A 15,000-nucleotide genomic window follows, 5' to 3' on the forward strand; every position below is an offset into this window, starting at 1 on the left:
GGTATATGCAGAAAATTGATATGAGATTAACACAAGAAGACACTAACTGTGATTAGACATGAACCAAACTTACATAACCACTTGATCATGACTTGTACCTTATTTAGAGACTCCTCTTCCCTATTTTTAGTTGTATGAGTTGCATGAACAACATGCACCAACCATTTGTAGGCTTTACACACCAACCACACTGACCACTAGCCTATCAACCACATATTAAATTGGACTAAGGAGTTGGGATTACATTTATCCAACACTCTTGTCCAAACTGAGTCAAACTGAACCTGATAAATTCTAGAACCCAGTTGGACTTGGTTAGTTGCCTCCCTCACCTATAAATAGATTCTTAGTCTTTTGTAAAAAAAATCTATGAACTATACTATGCCAGTATTTTGGAGAGATTCGAGCTTCTCTCTCTCTTCAACAATCCTTAGAGCTTTCTTCTCGATATACTAAACCAATTGATTGGTGTTGGGGGGCTTTCTTCTAAGATAAAGAAGCAAGCCAAATCAAGAGGTAAGAGGTAATTTTATGGTTTAATATTCTCAAAAGATATCACTTCTCAACCCCTCTCAAGCTTGAGAAGTTTCAAATTAAGTTTTTTCAATGCAAATCAAGCTTTCTATAAGAATTCTAATGTTAATCACAAAAAAGTTAGTTTTTATGCTTAATTAGGATGCTTTTTATGTATATCTCTCTCTTCCCAAAAGAATAGTCATTCCTATGACTAATTCTTTAGCAAATGAATGCTTCTCATAAATTCTTAATTCAAAATCAATCTCTAAGCTTGTTAAGCTAGAGGTTAAGAAAATGGCTTTTGCTTTTTAGAAATATTAAAAATTAGCAGTAATACCAACAAAGCTATGGCAAAATTTTTAGAAATTAATACATAGCTCATTTTTTGCATAATGTGAAAAGAGGACTTCCTACCATATTCTAGCATTGGTCATCCTATGCTAAAAGAATGATTTTCATCACATTAATGGAAAACTAATTTTTAGTGTTTATGTATAAATAATTAATTAAAGAAAAGAGAAATTTTTGGTAATTTTAATTTTATGCAAAAAGAGAAATTTCCATGATAATGGAGATCTTGCATGTAATTAAATGGAAAAAGAGAAATTTGGTATATTAAAATAATAAATATTTTTATTTTAAGAGAAATTTTAGATAAATTTATTTTATGTATGAGAAAATTTAAATGATAAAAGAGAAATTTCCATGACATTTGAAATTCAATCATTTAAATGGTAAAAGTGGAATTCTTGGCATATTTGAAATAATGGATATTTTTATTAAAGAAAAGAGAAATTTTAGATAAATTTATTTTATGATAAAAAAGGAATTCCCATGACATTTGGAATTCAATCATTTAAATGCAAAAAGAGGAATTCCCATGATATTTGAGATCCAAGAAATTAAATGGAAAAAGAGGAATTTTTTGCATAATTCAAATGAGAGAGAGAGAGAGAGAGAGAGAGAGAGAGAGAGAGAGAGAGAGAGAGAGAGAGAGAAACATAGAGAAGACAAAAATAGAAGAATTAGTTTTTTTAAAGGTATTTTGTTATCTTTAAAATGGAAAAAATAAAAAAAGAGCCTTTTTTAAGGGGAGAGAGAGAGAGAGAGAGAGAGAGAGAGAGAGAGAGAGAGAGAACCTAATACAATGGTTCTCTCTCCCCCCCTCTCTTTCCCCTTAAAGAGAGAGAGAGAGAGAGAGAGAGAGAGAGAACCTAATACGATGGTTCTCTCTCCCCCCTCTCTTTCCCCTTTTTTTAAGGGGAAAGAGAGGGGGGGGAGAGAGAGAGAGAGAGAGAGAGAGAGAGAGAGAGAGAGAGAACCTAATACGATGGTTGTTGTGCTGATGTTGTGTGTGTGTATAAAATAGAGAGAGAGAGAGAGAGAGAGGGAAGAGGGGAGAGAGGGGAGAGAGAGCGTAGCATTAGTTAAAAAAGGTTTGTATTTTTTTTGTAATGGGAAAAATTTTAAGTCTTTTTTAGATGAAGCTCTTACCCTCGTACCGCCTCCTATGCTTCTCTTACTTATCACACTCAGCGTCTTAGCATGAACAAAGATCTAATACCATGAAAAGATGTAGGGAGGAAGAGAGCTTGATCGCTTACAAGCACACACACTCACACAAACTCTAGAAGAGAACACACAAGATGAGAGGATGAAAATTGTTATTCTTCTTCTTCAACAAAAGAGGTCTACAAAGGAGATAAAGTGACTAACACACATACTAGACTATATACAAGCGGTCCATAATGTGAACACACTAAAGTGGAGTGGGTAGATGTGGACTAGTGGGTGTAGTCCAGTTGTAGAATCTCTGGCAAAGATATGTCGATGCCAGCTACCAAACCCACCAGATGTGAATGTCGAATGGTCACCTAGGTGCTTTGTGAGTGTCAGCTAATGTTGAGCTTGACATCTCAACAAATGATAGTGGCATTCATGAGGTGAAGATGGTCCCGAAGAGAAAGTTTGAAATAAAGGATTTGGGTGAGCTACGATACGTCATGGGCATTATTGTAGTTGCCATCAATAATAATGACTTGATTGTCACAGGGGACAATGATGGTGGGATTCATGAGGTGAAGATACTCCTCACGAGGAATTTCAAAATAAAGGATGTCATGGGTGAGCTGTTGTGATACTTCATGGGGTATAGAGGTGATAGGATAACATGATGGGATTTGAGTGTATTTTTGAGAAGCAACCCTACCAAAGGCTAGCACACACGTACTATACACACCATTTCTTCTAAACTAACCATGGTCCAAAAGCTGTAGTTGATGAGATGTTGGTCTCTCTTAAACCTTTAAAAAAGCATATATATATTTGCATTAAGGGAGGCATGTGTACGAGTCATGTGTGTTCATTACATGTGTGTGCATGCATATGCTATGTGGATGTGTATTCTATGTATGTGTACGCACATGTGTGTGCATGATATGCTATGTGGATGTGTATTCTATGTATATGTGTGTGTTCTATGTATGTGTGCATGTTCTATGTATGTGTGCATGTTTTATATGCGTGTGTGTGTGTTCTATGTGCATATGCATGTGTCATAGATGCAAACACGTGTAGAGTGCTTTACATCGGTCGCAATAACCGACCCGTCAAAAAAAGAAGAGTTTCACAGAGTTACCACGTAGCAAGAATTTGGAGGTTCCGGAAAGGGAGGAGGAGGTTTGGGTAAAATTTGAGTTTGAAGGTCTCAAAAGACGTGCAAAGCGCGGGTCTACCCACTAGTGCAAAATAGAGTCTATTTTCTTAAGCATTGTTGCCACTTGCAAAAGTCTAGGTGGTGCGTCAATTTCAGTCTGTCTTGATTGCTGACTCCTGGACCGTTCGGCTATGAATAAATTGATTGTTGTCTCCTGGACCTTTAGGCACAATAATGTATTTCAAAGCCGGACGTTGGAACTAGTCAACATCTTAGAGAGAGTATGTGTTAGCTGATTCTCGAAGGTCAAGCTAGTTTTGATATATTTATTTAGATTACTTTTCTCAAAGTCAAGCTGGTCTATGGCCTTACGTTAGGGTAGGTCTACAGTCAGATATATATATATGTCTGTGTGTCTGTAGTTTGATTAATCTCTGCTTGCTTCGCCAACATGGCTTCGCCATTCTGGCACTGGCTTCTGTTAGATTTACTCCTTTCCTCGATGCTGCCTGCTGTTATTAGTGATGATTCCGAGTCCTCAGTACCCTCTAGTATCCCTCTGGGCACTTATCTCCCTCCTGTGGAGGACTCCAACCACGTAGTTCTTGTCTCTCCCAATGGCATGTTTCATCTGAATGTTGAAACCTGGCGGGGTTCCCCCGGCTCTTACTGTATGGCTGGTGTAAGCAACGTTAAGATTAACCCTGGTTCCATGCTATGGGCCGCCCATAACGCCCAGCCTCTTGCGGCAACCACTTGTCGGCTCTACTTGTCTGCAGACGGAGATTTACTGTTCCAACACGATGGCAACAACACGGCCTGGCAAACCCACACAGCACGAATGGGTGTCCACAACCTTACCCTCCAAGACTCTGGGAACCTTGTTTTGCAAAACAAGCAAGGCGCCACTGTATGGCAAAGCTTCGACCAGAGCCCAGTGTTTCAATTCTACTCAGGAATGAATTTTACAGTTAACACCACTCTCTACAGTGAGTCCTCTGTCCCGGGCGGCAACGCCGACTTCAGTGTCCCAGGCAGCTATGGTATGGAGCTCAACAACAAGAGCACTCTGATTCTTTTCACTAACCGTAATGATTCCACTTCAAGGTTTGTGTACTGGAGCTACAGCCTAGCGGCTAATACAGAGGCCGTTGCCTATGTGACTGTTGAGGATGGATTAACGTTCTATGATAAGCATGCAACAGTTCTTGGGTCTGTTACTCCTACTCTTGTCCCACCATCTAATCGCACTTTGAGAGTTGCTTTGATAGATCCTCTCTCAGCAAACTTGCTAGCATATTACCGGACTGAACATCAATGGGAAATATTTTACAACTCCTCCATAAGTGCTTGCGAGTATCCCGAACAGTGTGGGGATTTTAGTGTTTGCGACATGGCCACGGGATCGTGCAGCTGCCCACAAGGTTTCCAACAAAGTGGCCCTGATTGCCAGCCTCTCAAAGCTCTGCCCTCTTATGCATCAAATTGCACACAAACCATGGTCGATTCCAGCCTTTACACCTTTGTTCCTGTAAATGTCTCCTTTCAACCTCAGCTCTCTGCTCTTCCAGCTCACTCATCTGAGGTTTGCGGTTCCTTGTGCGTGGAGAATTGCACTTGCAAGGCGGCGCTGTATGACCCGGCCACCGGTTCCTGTTCTCTTTTCTCAGTTCTGCAAACTGTGCCTACAAGGGCGAACAGCAGCCAGTTGATGCTGCTCAAGGTTCTGAGAGAGAGGTGAAGAAATACGTGTGACAACTGGCATCAAATATTTCTATTTTAAATATGTTTTTAATTAACTAAGCGATGCAAGCCAAAAGGCGCATCGAACATGTATAAAGCAAATAGCCACGCCTAATAAAATGCACCGATTCAGTTCTCTGTCTGTGTACGCGCTTCACAGCGCTGTTCTCTTAACTCTCTGTGTAATTTAAAATTCTACATGGTATCTCGCTGAGAGGTGCGCAGACCCTCCACGAATTGCCACAGCGCTCCCTTCCCTCTGGTGTTGCTGATCCGGACAGCCTCATCCGATGGCGCAAGGGAACCGCTCCTACAAGATTGACAGGCTGACGGATACCAATTTTCAACCCTGGAAGACGAAAATGATTATGATCCTACAAACACAGGATCTGATGGCTATTGTTGATGGCACCTCTGTGTGCCCCGCTCCTGCTGACCCTACACACGCGGATTGGAAGGCGAAGGACCTCAAGGCAAGGCTCGAAATGTTACTCCACATGGAAGATGCGCAGACCCAGGCGGTACGAACCCTCACCACAGCAAAGTCAATCTGGGATTATTTGATTGCTACATACGAACGGAAGAACAAAGCCTCTCAGGTAAATTTGTATAAAAAATTAAATTCATTGCATATGGAGGAAGATGGTGAGGCCGATAAATTCATTCGCCTTTGGCGTTTGGCTATGGATGACCTCATCATCTCTGGTCTTGTCCTCCCTGATGACTTTCAAGCTGTATTGCTGCTCGCTGCCTTGCCTCCCAGTTGGCAACCCTTCATTACTACCAAAACCAATGTTCCTAACCTCACATTGCCCATTCTTATCCCTTCAATCCTTGAGGAATATGAGATGCGCCGCACTGTAGTTCCCAGTACCTCTTCATCATCTACCAGCATCGCCATGTTCTCACGCAATATGCCCTCACGAGGACGCCCAAATGGCTCCTCCTTTTCCAGGACTTCATCCTCATCAAACTGGCGACCCAAGTCTTCATCCTCAAGATTTCAGCGACAAAACAATACTAGACACCCTTTTCACTTTACTAAACCATACTGTAATAGCTGCAAAGTCACTGGTCATGATGACAGGACTTGCTGGAAGCAACATGGGCGTTCACAAAAGACCCATGCAAACTATGTCTCTAATTCCGTCTCGGATGAGGAATCCGACTTGGAAACATTCGAGACATCTACCCAATCCTCAGAGGAGGATATACTCTTATGCCTAATGGCCACACACATGTCTCAACCTTTACCCTACAATGTACCTTCAACTTCTTGGATCTTAGACACAGGGGCAACATGTAATCTTACATCTCATCGTGAGGTCTTGAGACATTATAAACCCCTCACCAAGCCCTTTGAAGTTCGCTTTGGTAATAATACCACCCAACAAGCCTTGGGCGTAGGAACCGCACACATCATGCTTTCGGATGGCAATGTAGTGGCTGTGAACAAAGTGTATTATGTGCCCTACATAGCCAAGAACCTTATCTCAGTTAGCCAAATTGCAGAAAATGGCACTAAAGTCGAGTTTGGAGCTAACCATTGCACAATTCGTCATAGACTTCCTGGGGGTGATCGGTATGAAGTTCTTGGTCCCAAAATTGGGAAACTTTACATTTTAGGACATTCTAAACTCATTGAAGAATGTCATAGTAGCTTCCTGACTCCAAATCCCGACTATAGCACGCTGATCTGGCATTATCGCCTAGGGCACCTTAACTTACCCACCATGCAAACAATTGCCACCCGAAACCTTGTATATCATTATGCATTACCAAGGAGAAGCCGCTTAGATCTATGTGAGGGCTGCATATATGGCAAATTAGCAAATACAAAATACCCATCTAGTAGGACATCAACACACCATCCTCTAGAACTTGTGCATTCTGATTTGTGCGGCCCATTACCCGTCATATCTCTAACCCACCATAGGTACTTCATCACCTTTATAGATGACTTCACTAAATATACAAGTGTGGCCTACATCCCAAACAAAAGTGGACACACTGTATTGAATGCTTTTAAGTCCTACCATTCTATCGTGACTAATCATATAGGTCTCCCCTTACGATCCCTTCAAACCGACAACGGAGGAGAATATACATCACATATCTTCAAATCTTATTGTGAACAGCATGGTATTCGCCAACGGCTTACCGTACCATACAATCCTCAGCAAAATGGCATAGCAGAAAGAAAGAACCGTTCTCTTATGAACATGGCACGTAGCATGCTTAAGACAGCTGACCTCTCTCCCTCATTCTGGGAAGAAGCAGTTTCGACCGCATGCTACCTTCAAAATCGTGCTTTCACAAGAATTATCAACCAAATTCCATACACTTTATGGTATGGTCAAAAGCCAGATTATGCCATCTTGCGAATTTTTGGTTGCACTGCCTATGCCCATGTTCCACCCTCTCAGCGCCATAAGCTTGGTGATCATGCAATCAAAGCCATTTTTGTAGGCTATGGTGAACCCTATGGCATCAAAGGCTATCGGCTATATGATACTTCTCAACGTAAGTTCTTTTACAGCCGCAGTCTCGTCTTCGATGAAGATTCTCTTTTGAAAGATAGACCTCGCCTCCCTGTCTTACCTGCACCCTCAACTGCGTCTTCTTCTTCCTCTCCTCATGCTCGGTCCACTACTTCGTGGCGCGCACCACTTGATCCTGCACCTGTAGCAGCTGCACCTCTACCTGCAGCCCCGCCTGCTCCTGCTCCTGCTTTGAATCCACCCCTCATCCCTCAAACAAATCCACCAACTCAGCCCATTACTCCATTGGTCCCCTCACAGATCCCAGCCAGCCATGGAACTGCCCGCCACACTCGTTCCTTTACCCGCCTTGATTATGGCAAATCCACTCAACCTTCATGCTCGAATCCTCCTTGGGACCCTACCGGACCTCATTCAACACGACGGCCTCCATATGTAGCACTCGGCTCCTCCTCATCCTCCCGAAAGAAACCTACCTACAGACCACTAGCCATTCAGTGGGACACATTGGATAAAGACCCTGCTTCTCACTCCACTGAGTCCCAACCAGTTTCTACACCCGAACCTCCGCCTTTTGATTGCCCCAGCTCATGGCCTACTTTGTCAAACACATCCCCTTCTACTTCTGCCTCTTCATCACCCCCACAACCACAACCTCGCACTCGATCTTTGGCTGAAATCTATCAGGAAACTGAACCCTCTTTGGCAAATCTTGTGTCCTCCTTTGATGATGACGACTTTATTGGCTCTACTTTCACTTCCCCGGAGCTGCATGATGATAGTGAATCTGACCCTTTATCTGTAGAAGAGGCCCTTGCTGGTCCCCACTCACAACAATGGCAGCAAGCCATGCAAGATGAGCTTGTCGCGCTGCAGAAAAACAAAACCTGGACACTTGTTCCACTACCTCCCGCACGCAAGCCTATTTCATGCAAGTGGGTGTTGCGTCGCAAACTCCATCCTGATGGTTCAGTTGCTCGATATAAAGCCCGTCTGGTGGCTAGGGGCTTCAGTCAAGTTGCTGGCCTCGATTATGGCGACACCTTTTCACCAGTTCTTCGCATGTCCTCCTTTCGTCTACTGCTGGCTCTCGCTGCTGCCCTTGACTTGGAGCTCTTTCATCTTGATGTCCAAACTGCTTTTCTTCATGGTGAATTGCCTGAAGAAATCTACATGGAGCAGCCACCATACTTTCTGTCGAAGACATCTCCTCGCTTTGTTTGCAGACTCCATCGCTCTCTCTATGGCTTAAAGCAATCTCCACGCCTATGGTTTCACAGGTTCAATGATTTCATGCTTTCGCACGGCTATCAAAGACTTAATTCTGAACCCAATGTGTACATTAGGCACACTCGTGACAGTCTTTTGATTGTGGCACTTTATGTTGATGACATCCCCATGCTAGGTTCCACTCGCGCGGTCATTGATTATGCTCTACGTGAGCTCCAATCTGCATTTCCCATCACCATTTTAGGGAATTTGACATATTTTTTAGGGCTGCAAATCATTCGTGACCGCACTCATAAAACTATCATTGTACATCAATCATCTTACATCAGTTCTATGTTAAAAGAATTTGGCTTATCTGACATCAAACCCGCTGTCACACCTCTCCCTGTTACATGTAAATTTTCAATAAAAGATTGCCCAACCAATGTGCATGAACAAGAATACATGTCACAATTTCCATTCCGGTCTCTCATTGGCAAATTACGGTACTTAGTTACTGGAACAAGACCAGATATTTGTTATGCATGCAACCTCTTATCCCGCTTTATGCATAATCCCAGCATGGCGCATTGGAAATCACTCATTCGTGTTGTACGCTACCTCAAGCATACTACTAATTATGGGATCCAATTTTCTTCTCAATCTACGAGTCAACCCATTCCTCTTCTTGGATGGTCTGACTCCGATTGGGGGGGGGAAACAGATACCCGCAGATCTACTGCTGGATTTGTGTTTACTCTCGCAGGGGGCGCCATCACTTGGCAATCCAAAAGGCAAACTTCAGTGACACTCTCAACAGCTGAAGCGGAGTTTGTAGCTGTGGCATTAGCTGCCAAAGAAGGACTATGGCTACAATCAGTCATTGAAGAACTCAGGCTAATTCCTAAACCATCTTTAAAAATTTTCTGTGATAACATGTCATGTATTTTCTTAGCCAGCAATCCAAAGCATTCAGAAAAGACAAAGCATGTGGATTTGAAGTACCATTTTACACGCGAATTGGTGGAATCGAAGAAACTTGAATTAGAGCATACATCAACACAAACAATGTGGGCTGACTTCCTAACGAAAGCTCTACCAGCTGATAAACACAAAGAATGTTCAGAACATGTTGGCTTACTCAGAGCTCTCACAGAAGAGGATGCCCTTGTCAAGGGGGCGTGAAGAAATACGTGTGACAACTGGCATCAAATATTTCTATTTTAAATATGTTTTTAATTAACTAAGCGATGCAAGCCAAAAGGCGCATCGAACATGTATAAAGCAAATAGCCACGCCTAATAAAATGCACCGATTCAGTTCTCTGTCTGTGTACGCGCTTCACAGCGCTGTTCTCTTAACTCTCTGTGTAATTCAAAATTCTACAAGAGGCATTCTTCCAGAACGCACGAGGTGATAGGAGTTGTCTGTGCAGCCATTGGTGCCAGCTTGTGCTTAATCATGGTGTTGTGTTATTGTTGGTGCAAATTAAGAAGGGGTAGAAGAAGATCAGAAGCTGCAAGTGAAGAGATTTTTCTGCAGGCGCTTCCAAGGCTTCCTCCTAGGTTCACTTACAAGGAGCTGGAGATGGCCACCAAGGAATTCTCCACAAAGCTCGGCTCTGGAGGGTTTGGGGCGGTATATGAAGGTGTGATGCCGTCTGGTGTGAAGCTAGCAGTGAAGAAGCTAGAAGAGGGCCATGGCCAAAGCTCGGCTCAATTCAGGGCGGAGGTGGCCACCATAGGCAGCGTGTCACATATGAATCTGGTGACTCTCAAGGGCTTCTGCATCGAGGGTGAGTCCAGGATGCTAGTGTATGAGCATATGGCAAATGGGTCCTTGGATAGGTGGCTGTTCAGCGTTAATCCGGGGAGAGACCAGGCGCAGCTGGATTGGGAGCAGAGGTGCAGGATAGCTCTGGATACGGCAAAGGGGCTTGCCTACTTGCATCACGAGTGCGCAGAGCGCATCGTGCATTGCGATGTGAAGCCAGAGAACATCCTGCTGGATGAGGAGTTCAACGCCAAACTGGCGGACTTTGGCCTTGCTAAGCTGGTCGGGCGGGACCACCAGAGCTTCGCCATGACCACCCTCAAAGGAACGAGAGGCTACCTGGCGCCGGAGTGGCTGCAGGACGCCACCATCACAGCCAAGTCGGACGTCTACAGCTACGGTGTCGTCTTGCTGGAGCTCATCAGCGGCAGGCGCTCCCTCGATGCCGACTACGGCTACCTGCCCACGATAGCCTTCCGAATAGTAACCACGTCATCAAATGCAGCAAACTCCATCCCCGCTATATCATTGGATGCAGCCAATCCGACCCCTGCTGCTTCAGTCCAGGGTGGCAGCGGCACCCTTCTGTACGAGCATAATTCCAGCATGGCTGCCCTGCTGGACCACCGCCTCCTCTCAGCCGTGCCAGCCGCCAGCCTGGAGCGCATGGTTTTGATCGGGCTCTGGTGTGTCCAGCCACACCCCACCGCCCGGCCGCCCATGTCTTTCGTCGTCAAAATGCTGGAGGGCGTGGCGGATATCCCTCCGCCGCCTCTTCAGAGCCCTTCATCCGACGACCAGTCGTCCTTTTTGGAGGCCTACGAACGGCTCAAATTAACAGTATCGAGGTCTTCTTCCACCTTTGATCATTTCGAAGATCCACAATCACAAACAACAACGGAGGGATCTGTTCCGCCCACCTCGCCATCCTCATGGCTTCTTGCACCCCATGCTCGATGAATCTAATGCCAGCTCATGAGGTTAGTATAGGCTACATATGTCTTGTTATGCTACTGTGTCCTGTGTGTTGTTAGGCAGGACAGTTCAATCTTCCTCTCTCTCTCTCTCTCTCTGCATGTGCTGGCAGTGGACAAATGAAATACAAGAGATAGGAAGCATAGGCGCACATCATAGCCACGTGAAGAGGAGAGAGAGTAGAGAGAGAGCACTTGCACAAGTGCGTAGGGTGTACACAATTATAGTACACGACTATGCATGCGACTACAGTCGTGCGCTGCTAATATGCGGCTATAGCCACATGTATAGCCGTGAGTAGAGTCGCGTATTGGGAAAGAAATCTAAAGAGCATTCAGAGAGCCGATATCATAGAAGAAGAAGAAGCATAAATGCATTGTAATAATATAATTAAATATGGACTGAATCAAGATTGGCAAATTGAGCAATTGTTTAATGAATTAGGGTGAGCTTGGCCCAATATCTCTTACATCTTCCTTCAAATCCATACATGCTAACTGGTCTATCTCAAGATCCATATGTCCCATTGCAAGATCAACCAAAAGACCAATCCCACTAGCAATGGACTCAACATCATTATCATTATGCTCGAAATTAATTCCATCCTCATTATCTTGGGTAAAGAAACCTTCATCTTAATTAGTTGGTGGTATCTCGGGTTCTTTATCTTGTACTTAATCCTCTGCATGTTCATTTTTTATTGCCACTTCGTCCATGAGCTCTTCAATATCTCCCTATCTTGAAAAATGCCCTTTGAACGAAGAGGGACTTGTATGACATACCACCATTTCTTCTCATTTATATCCGCGTGAAACACAACCTTGTAAGAAAAAACACATCGAGTGTAAATTAACATGCATAAATATGATATAATAAAAGGTTATGGTTATAATTTACTTATCACGATGGTGAGGTAGCACAAATGTGTCCCTCTCTGTTTGTAAATTTTTTTTAGAATTGATCACCATAAATCGATTTGGATACCTTTTCACGGTTGCTTGAGCGCCTCCACACACATCCTTGAACCTTTCCTCCCTAGTGGGATTTATGGGTGATGCACATTGACAACCTTACAAATATCCAAAGCATGTAACATGGCTCTAAGGCCTTGTCTTACGAATAGCCCATATTATGCCATATACCACTACCTCAAAAGCTAATGGATGCTCAGCCTATTTGCATGCCCTTTTTGCACTCTTCAATGGATTCACTTAATGGGTCCACTGTAAAAGTCACATATTCTGGGCCCTTATGTCTTCAACTCTTTGCTGATGACACTAATGTTCTTCTTCGAAATGAAGTTCAGATGGCAGCCCACTTAATGGCCTGCCTGGATACTTTCTGTTTAGCCAGTGGATCTCAAATAAACCATGCCAAGACCAGTTTCAGAGTCTTTGAAGGTGTGCCCCCTCCCGCAATTCTGTCTGCAAGGTTGTAAGGCTATTCTGGAAGGGGTTGTGTTGAGGCTTCTTGGCATTCCCATGGGGTTTAACATCTCAGTCAAACACAGATGGGAATGTGTTGCTTAAGCTCAAAAACTAGGTTATGAAATGGATTCATATAAACACGGGTGTTGCTTCTCGAGCCTTTGTACTCAACCATTTCATCATCCCCTCAGTAGTATATTTTCTTGCTTGCTGGAGGCCCTCCAAAACCCGACTTCACTCACTGAACTCTATTATGGGTAACTACCTATGGGGTGGTTCACTTGACAGAAAGAGGATTTGCAAGGTAGCCTTTCAGGTATGCTGTATGGATAAAGAATAGGGGGGTTTGGGTATAATCAACATTGGATTGCTGGCTGAAAAGCTAGCAGCAAAATGGATTCAAACGGCCATCTTATCTAATGATGTATGGGCAGACCTGCTCAAAAGGGATGTGGGAAAATTCTGGCTGAAAGACAAAAGGGCTTGGAAGGGGTTCTCCCTCAATGAGGCTCTTTTCTCAAAGACCCACCTTTCACCAACAGGCAGCAAACTCTGTCGCAGAATGTGGGAGTCATGGATGGGTTATAAGAAGCTCTTTTCCTTTCAGATGTTTACCAAGAGGTGTCGGTATGCGTATGCAACTGATTCAGTTTGGTTTGGACACCTGGTGAAGCCGATTGCCAATGATCAAGTTCAGATTGGCCTCTCTTGTTTCAAAGCTGGAGTAAAGGTTTGGGGAGATCTATGTGACTCATCTGGTATGTTAAACAGAGTTCAAATCAGTAATAAGTTCACCTTGCCAAGGGGCGGAGTTGAGCTGATTGAGCAAAGATGTAATGCACTGAAGGTTGCCATTCCACCCGGGATTAAATGTGATTACAAAGAATTTTCTAAAGCCCTTCGGTGGGGGTCTGCTATTAACCTTGTCAAGCTACCTAACTCATATAATGTAGGCAACTTGGTTCTCAAACTCAACAAAAGGTGGTCCTTGTCCTGGAACAAATATCAATGGGCTTTTCGCTTCAAATTAATCTGGGCCTTTGCTCAAGAAAGAAAGCATGCAATTCTGGCTTGGTTGGTAATTCACAAAGCAAACTGGATTCAAGAGAAGGCTCTGAAGCTGGGTCATGGGAATGGTATTTGTCCCCGGTGTAAAGCAAAGCTAGAGACTGTCCCGCATCTCTTTTACCCTTGCCCAAACACTAAACAGTTCTTGAGTGTACTTAATGAGGCCTTTGTGAAGATTAGAAGTTCCCCACGCAGCTGGAAAGAAGTGCTTTTGGGGGAATGTCATCATCTTGACCCCTTAATGTGGCAGTCTGTCAGAATTCTTCTGCTGTGGCATGTCTGGAAACAAAGGAATGAAGCCCTCTATGAAATTAAAACTAATCACAATTTCTTTCTTTTTCTTGACAGTGTCCTCAAGTTTACCAATCAAATTCAATCAAGTGGAGATCCAACGGAAGTGGGCCACTGGCAGGCTCTTCCATGGAGGAAGTGGAGTAAAGTGCTCGGTTCGTCTCTCTCCAAAAAGAAGGAAATCATGTGTCAAGGCTTGGAGTTTGAATGCCACAGAAGGCTTCAATATGCTGTCTCGGGGGGGTCACTCGTATATATATGTAAGTATCACGTGGGTTCAACAGAAGGACATTTTAAATATTTAAAACTTACATAAATATATTTACAGAGGGGATTTATTTATTGTATTTTGAAAAAAATTTATAGATTTTAATAGGAAAGGATATATTATATTCACTCAAAAATTCACAGATAAGGGACTTTTTAAATAGGCCTTGAACGCATGTGATATAGAGGATTTACATATAGTGACCCCCCGAGTATGCTGTTCATCATATTCAGGCCTCGGATGGTTTTGGAGGGGTACATTAAACCCTTTCGGTCAGGCCCATGGCAACTGTTTCACTCTTTTCATCATGTTCAGTCTTATTCTTCTTTTGAAGGGTTCCATAAAACCTATTCAGTCGGTTCATGTACAGGATATCCTCATTTCCAATTGCCCTCAGTTTTTGGGCCTTCGATCTCTATATTTTCCAGTTTTAAGGGCTTCTGGTGTGTAGCTAAATCCCTTATCTAGCTTTTTAGCAGTCTTCAGGGTCCCCCCATGGACCTTCCTCATGGGGCGTTGTAATCTCACCTTTTTTTAATATATTCTACTGTTTTTACTATATTTTAAAAAAAG

General features: G+C 43.5%; 1 protein-coding gene across 2 annotated transcripts; it reads left to right on the forward strand.

Annotated features, from left to right (window-relative positions):
- The first annotated feature begins 3,518 nt into the window (after positions 1–3,518).
- LOC147610285 (G-type lectin S-receptor-like serine/threonine-protein kinase SD2-5) lies at positions 3,519–14,419 on the forward strand. Of its 2 annotated transcripts, XM_086786000.1 has the most exons (3): positions 3,531–4,909; positions 10,017–11,378; positions 14,217–14,419. In XM_086786000.1, exons 1-2 carry the CDS (start codon positions 3,624–3,626, stop codon positions 11,356–11,358), a joined length of 2,628 nt encoding a protein of 875 aa, XP_086642126.1. In that variant the 5' UTR covers positions 3,531–3,623; the 3' UTR covers positions 11,359–11,378; positions 14,217–14,419. The 2 variants fall into 2 exon arrangements, with proteins under 2 accessions (XP_086642125.1, XP_086642126.1); XM_086785999.1 differs by lacking the exon at positions 14,217–14,419 and having other exon boundaries at positions 3,519–4,909; positions 10,017–12,262.
- Positions 14,420–15,000: the final 581 nt, after the last annotated feature.

Source organism: Cibotium barometz, chromosome 49 (genome assembly GCF_041138505.1).
Source record: "Cibotium barometz isolate CiBa-2024 chromosome 49, ASM4113850v1, whole genome shotgun sequence".
NCBI classification, from domain to species: Eukaryota; Viridiplantae; Streptophyta; class Polypodiopsida; order Cyatheales; family Cibotiaceae; genus Cibotium; species Cibotium barometz.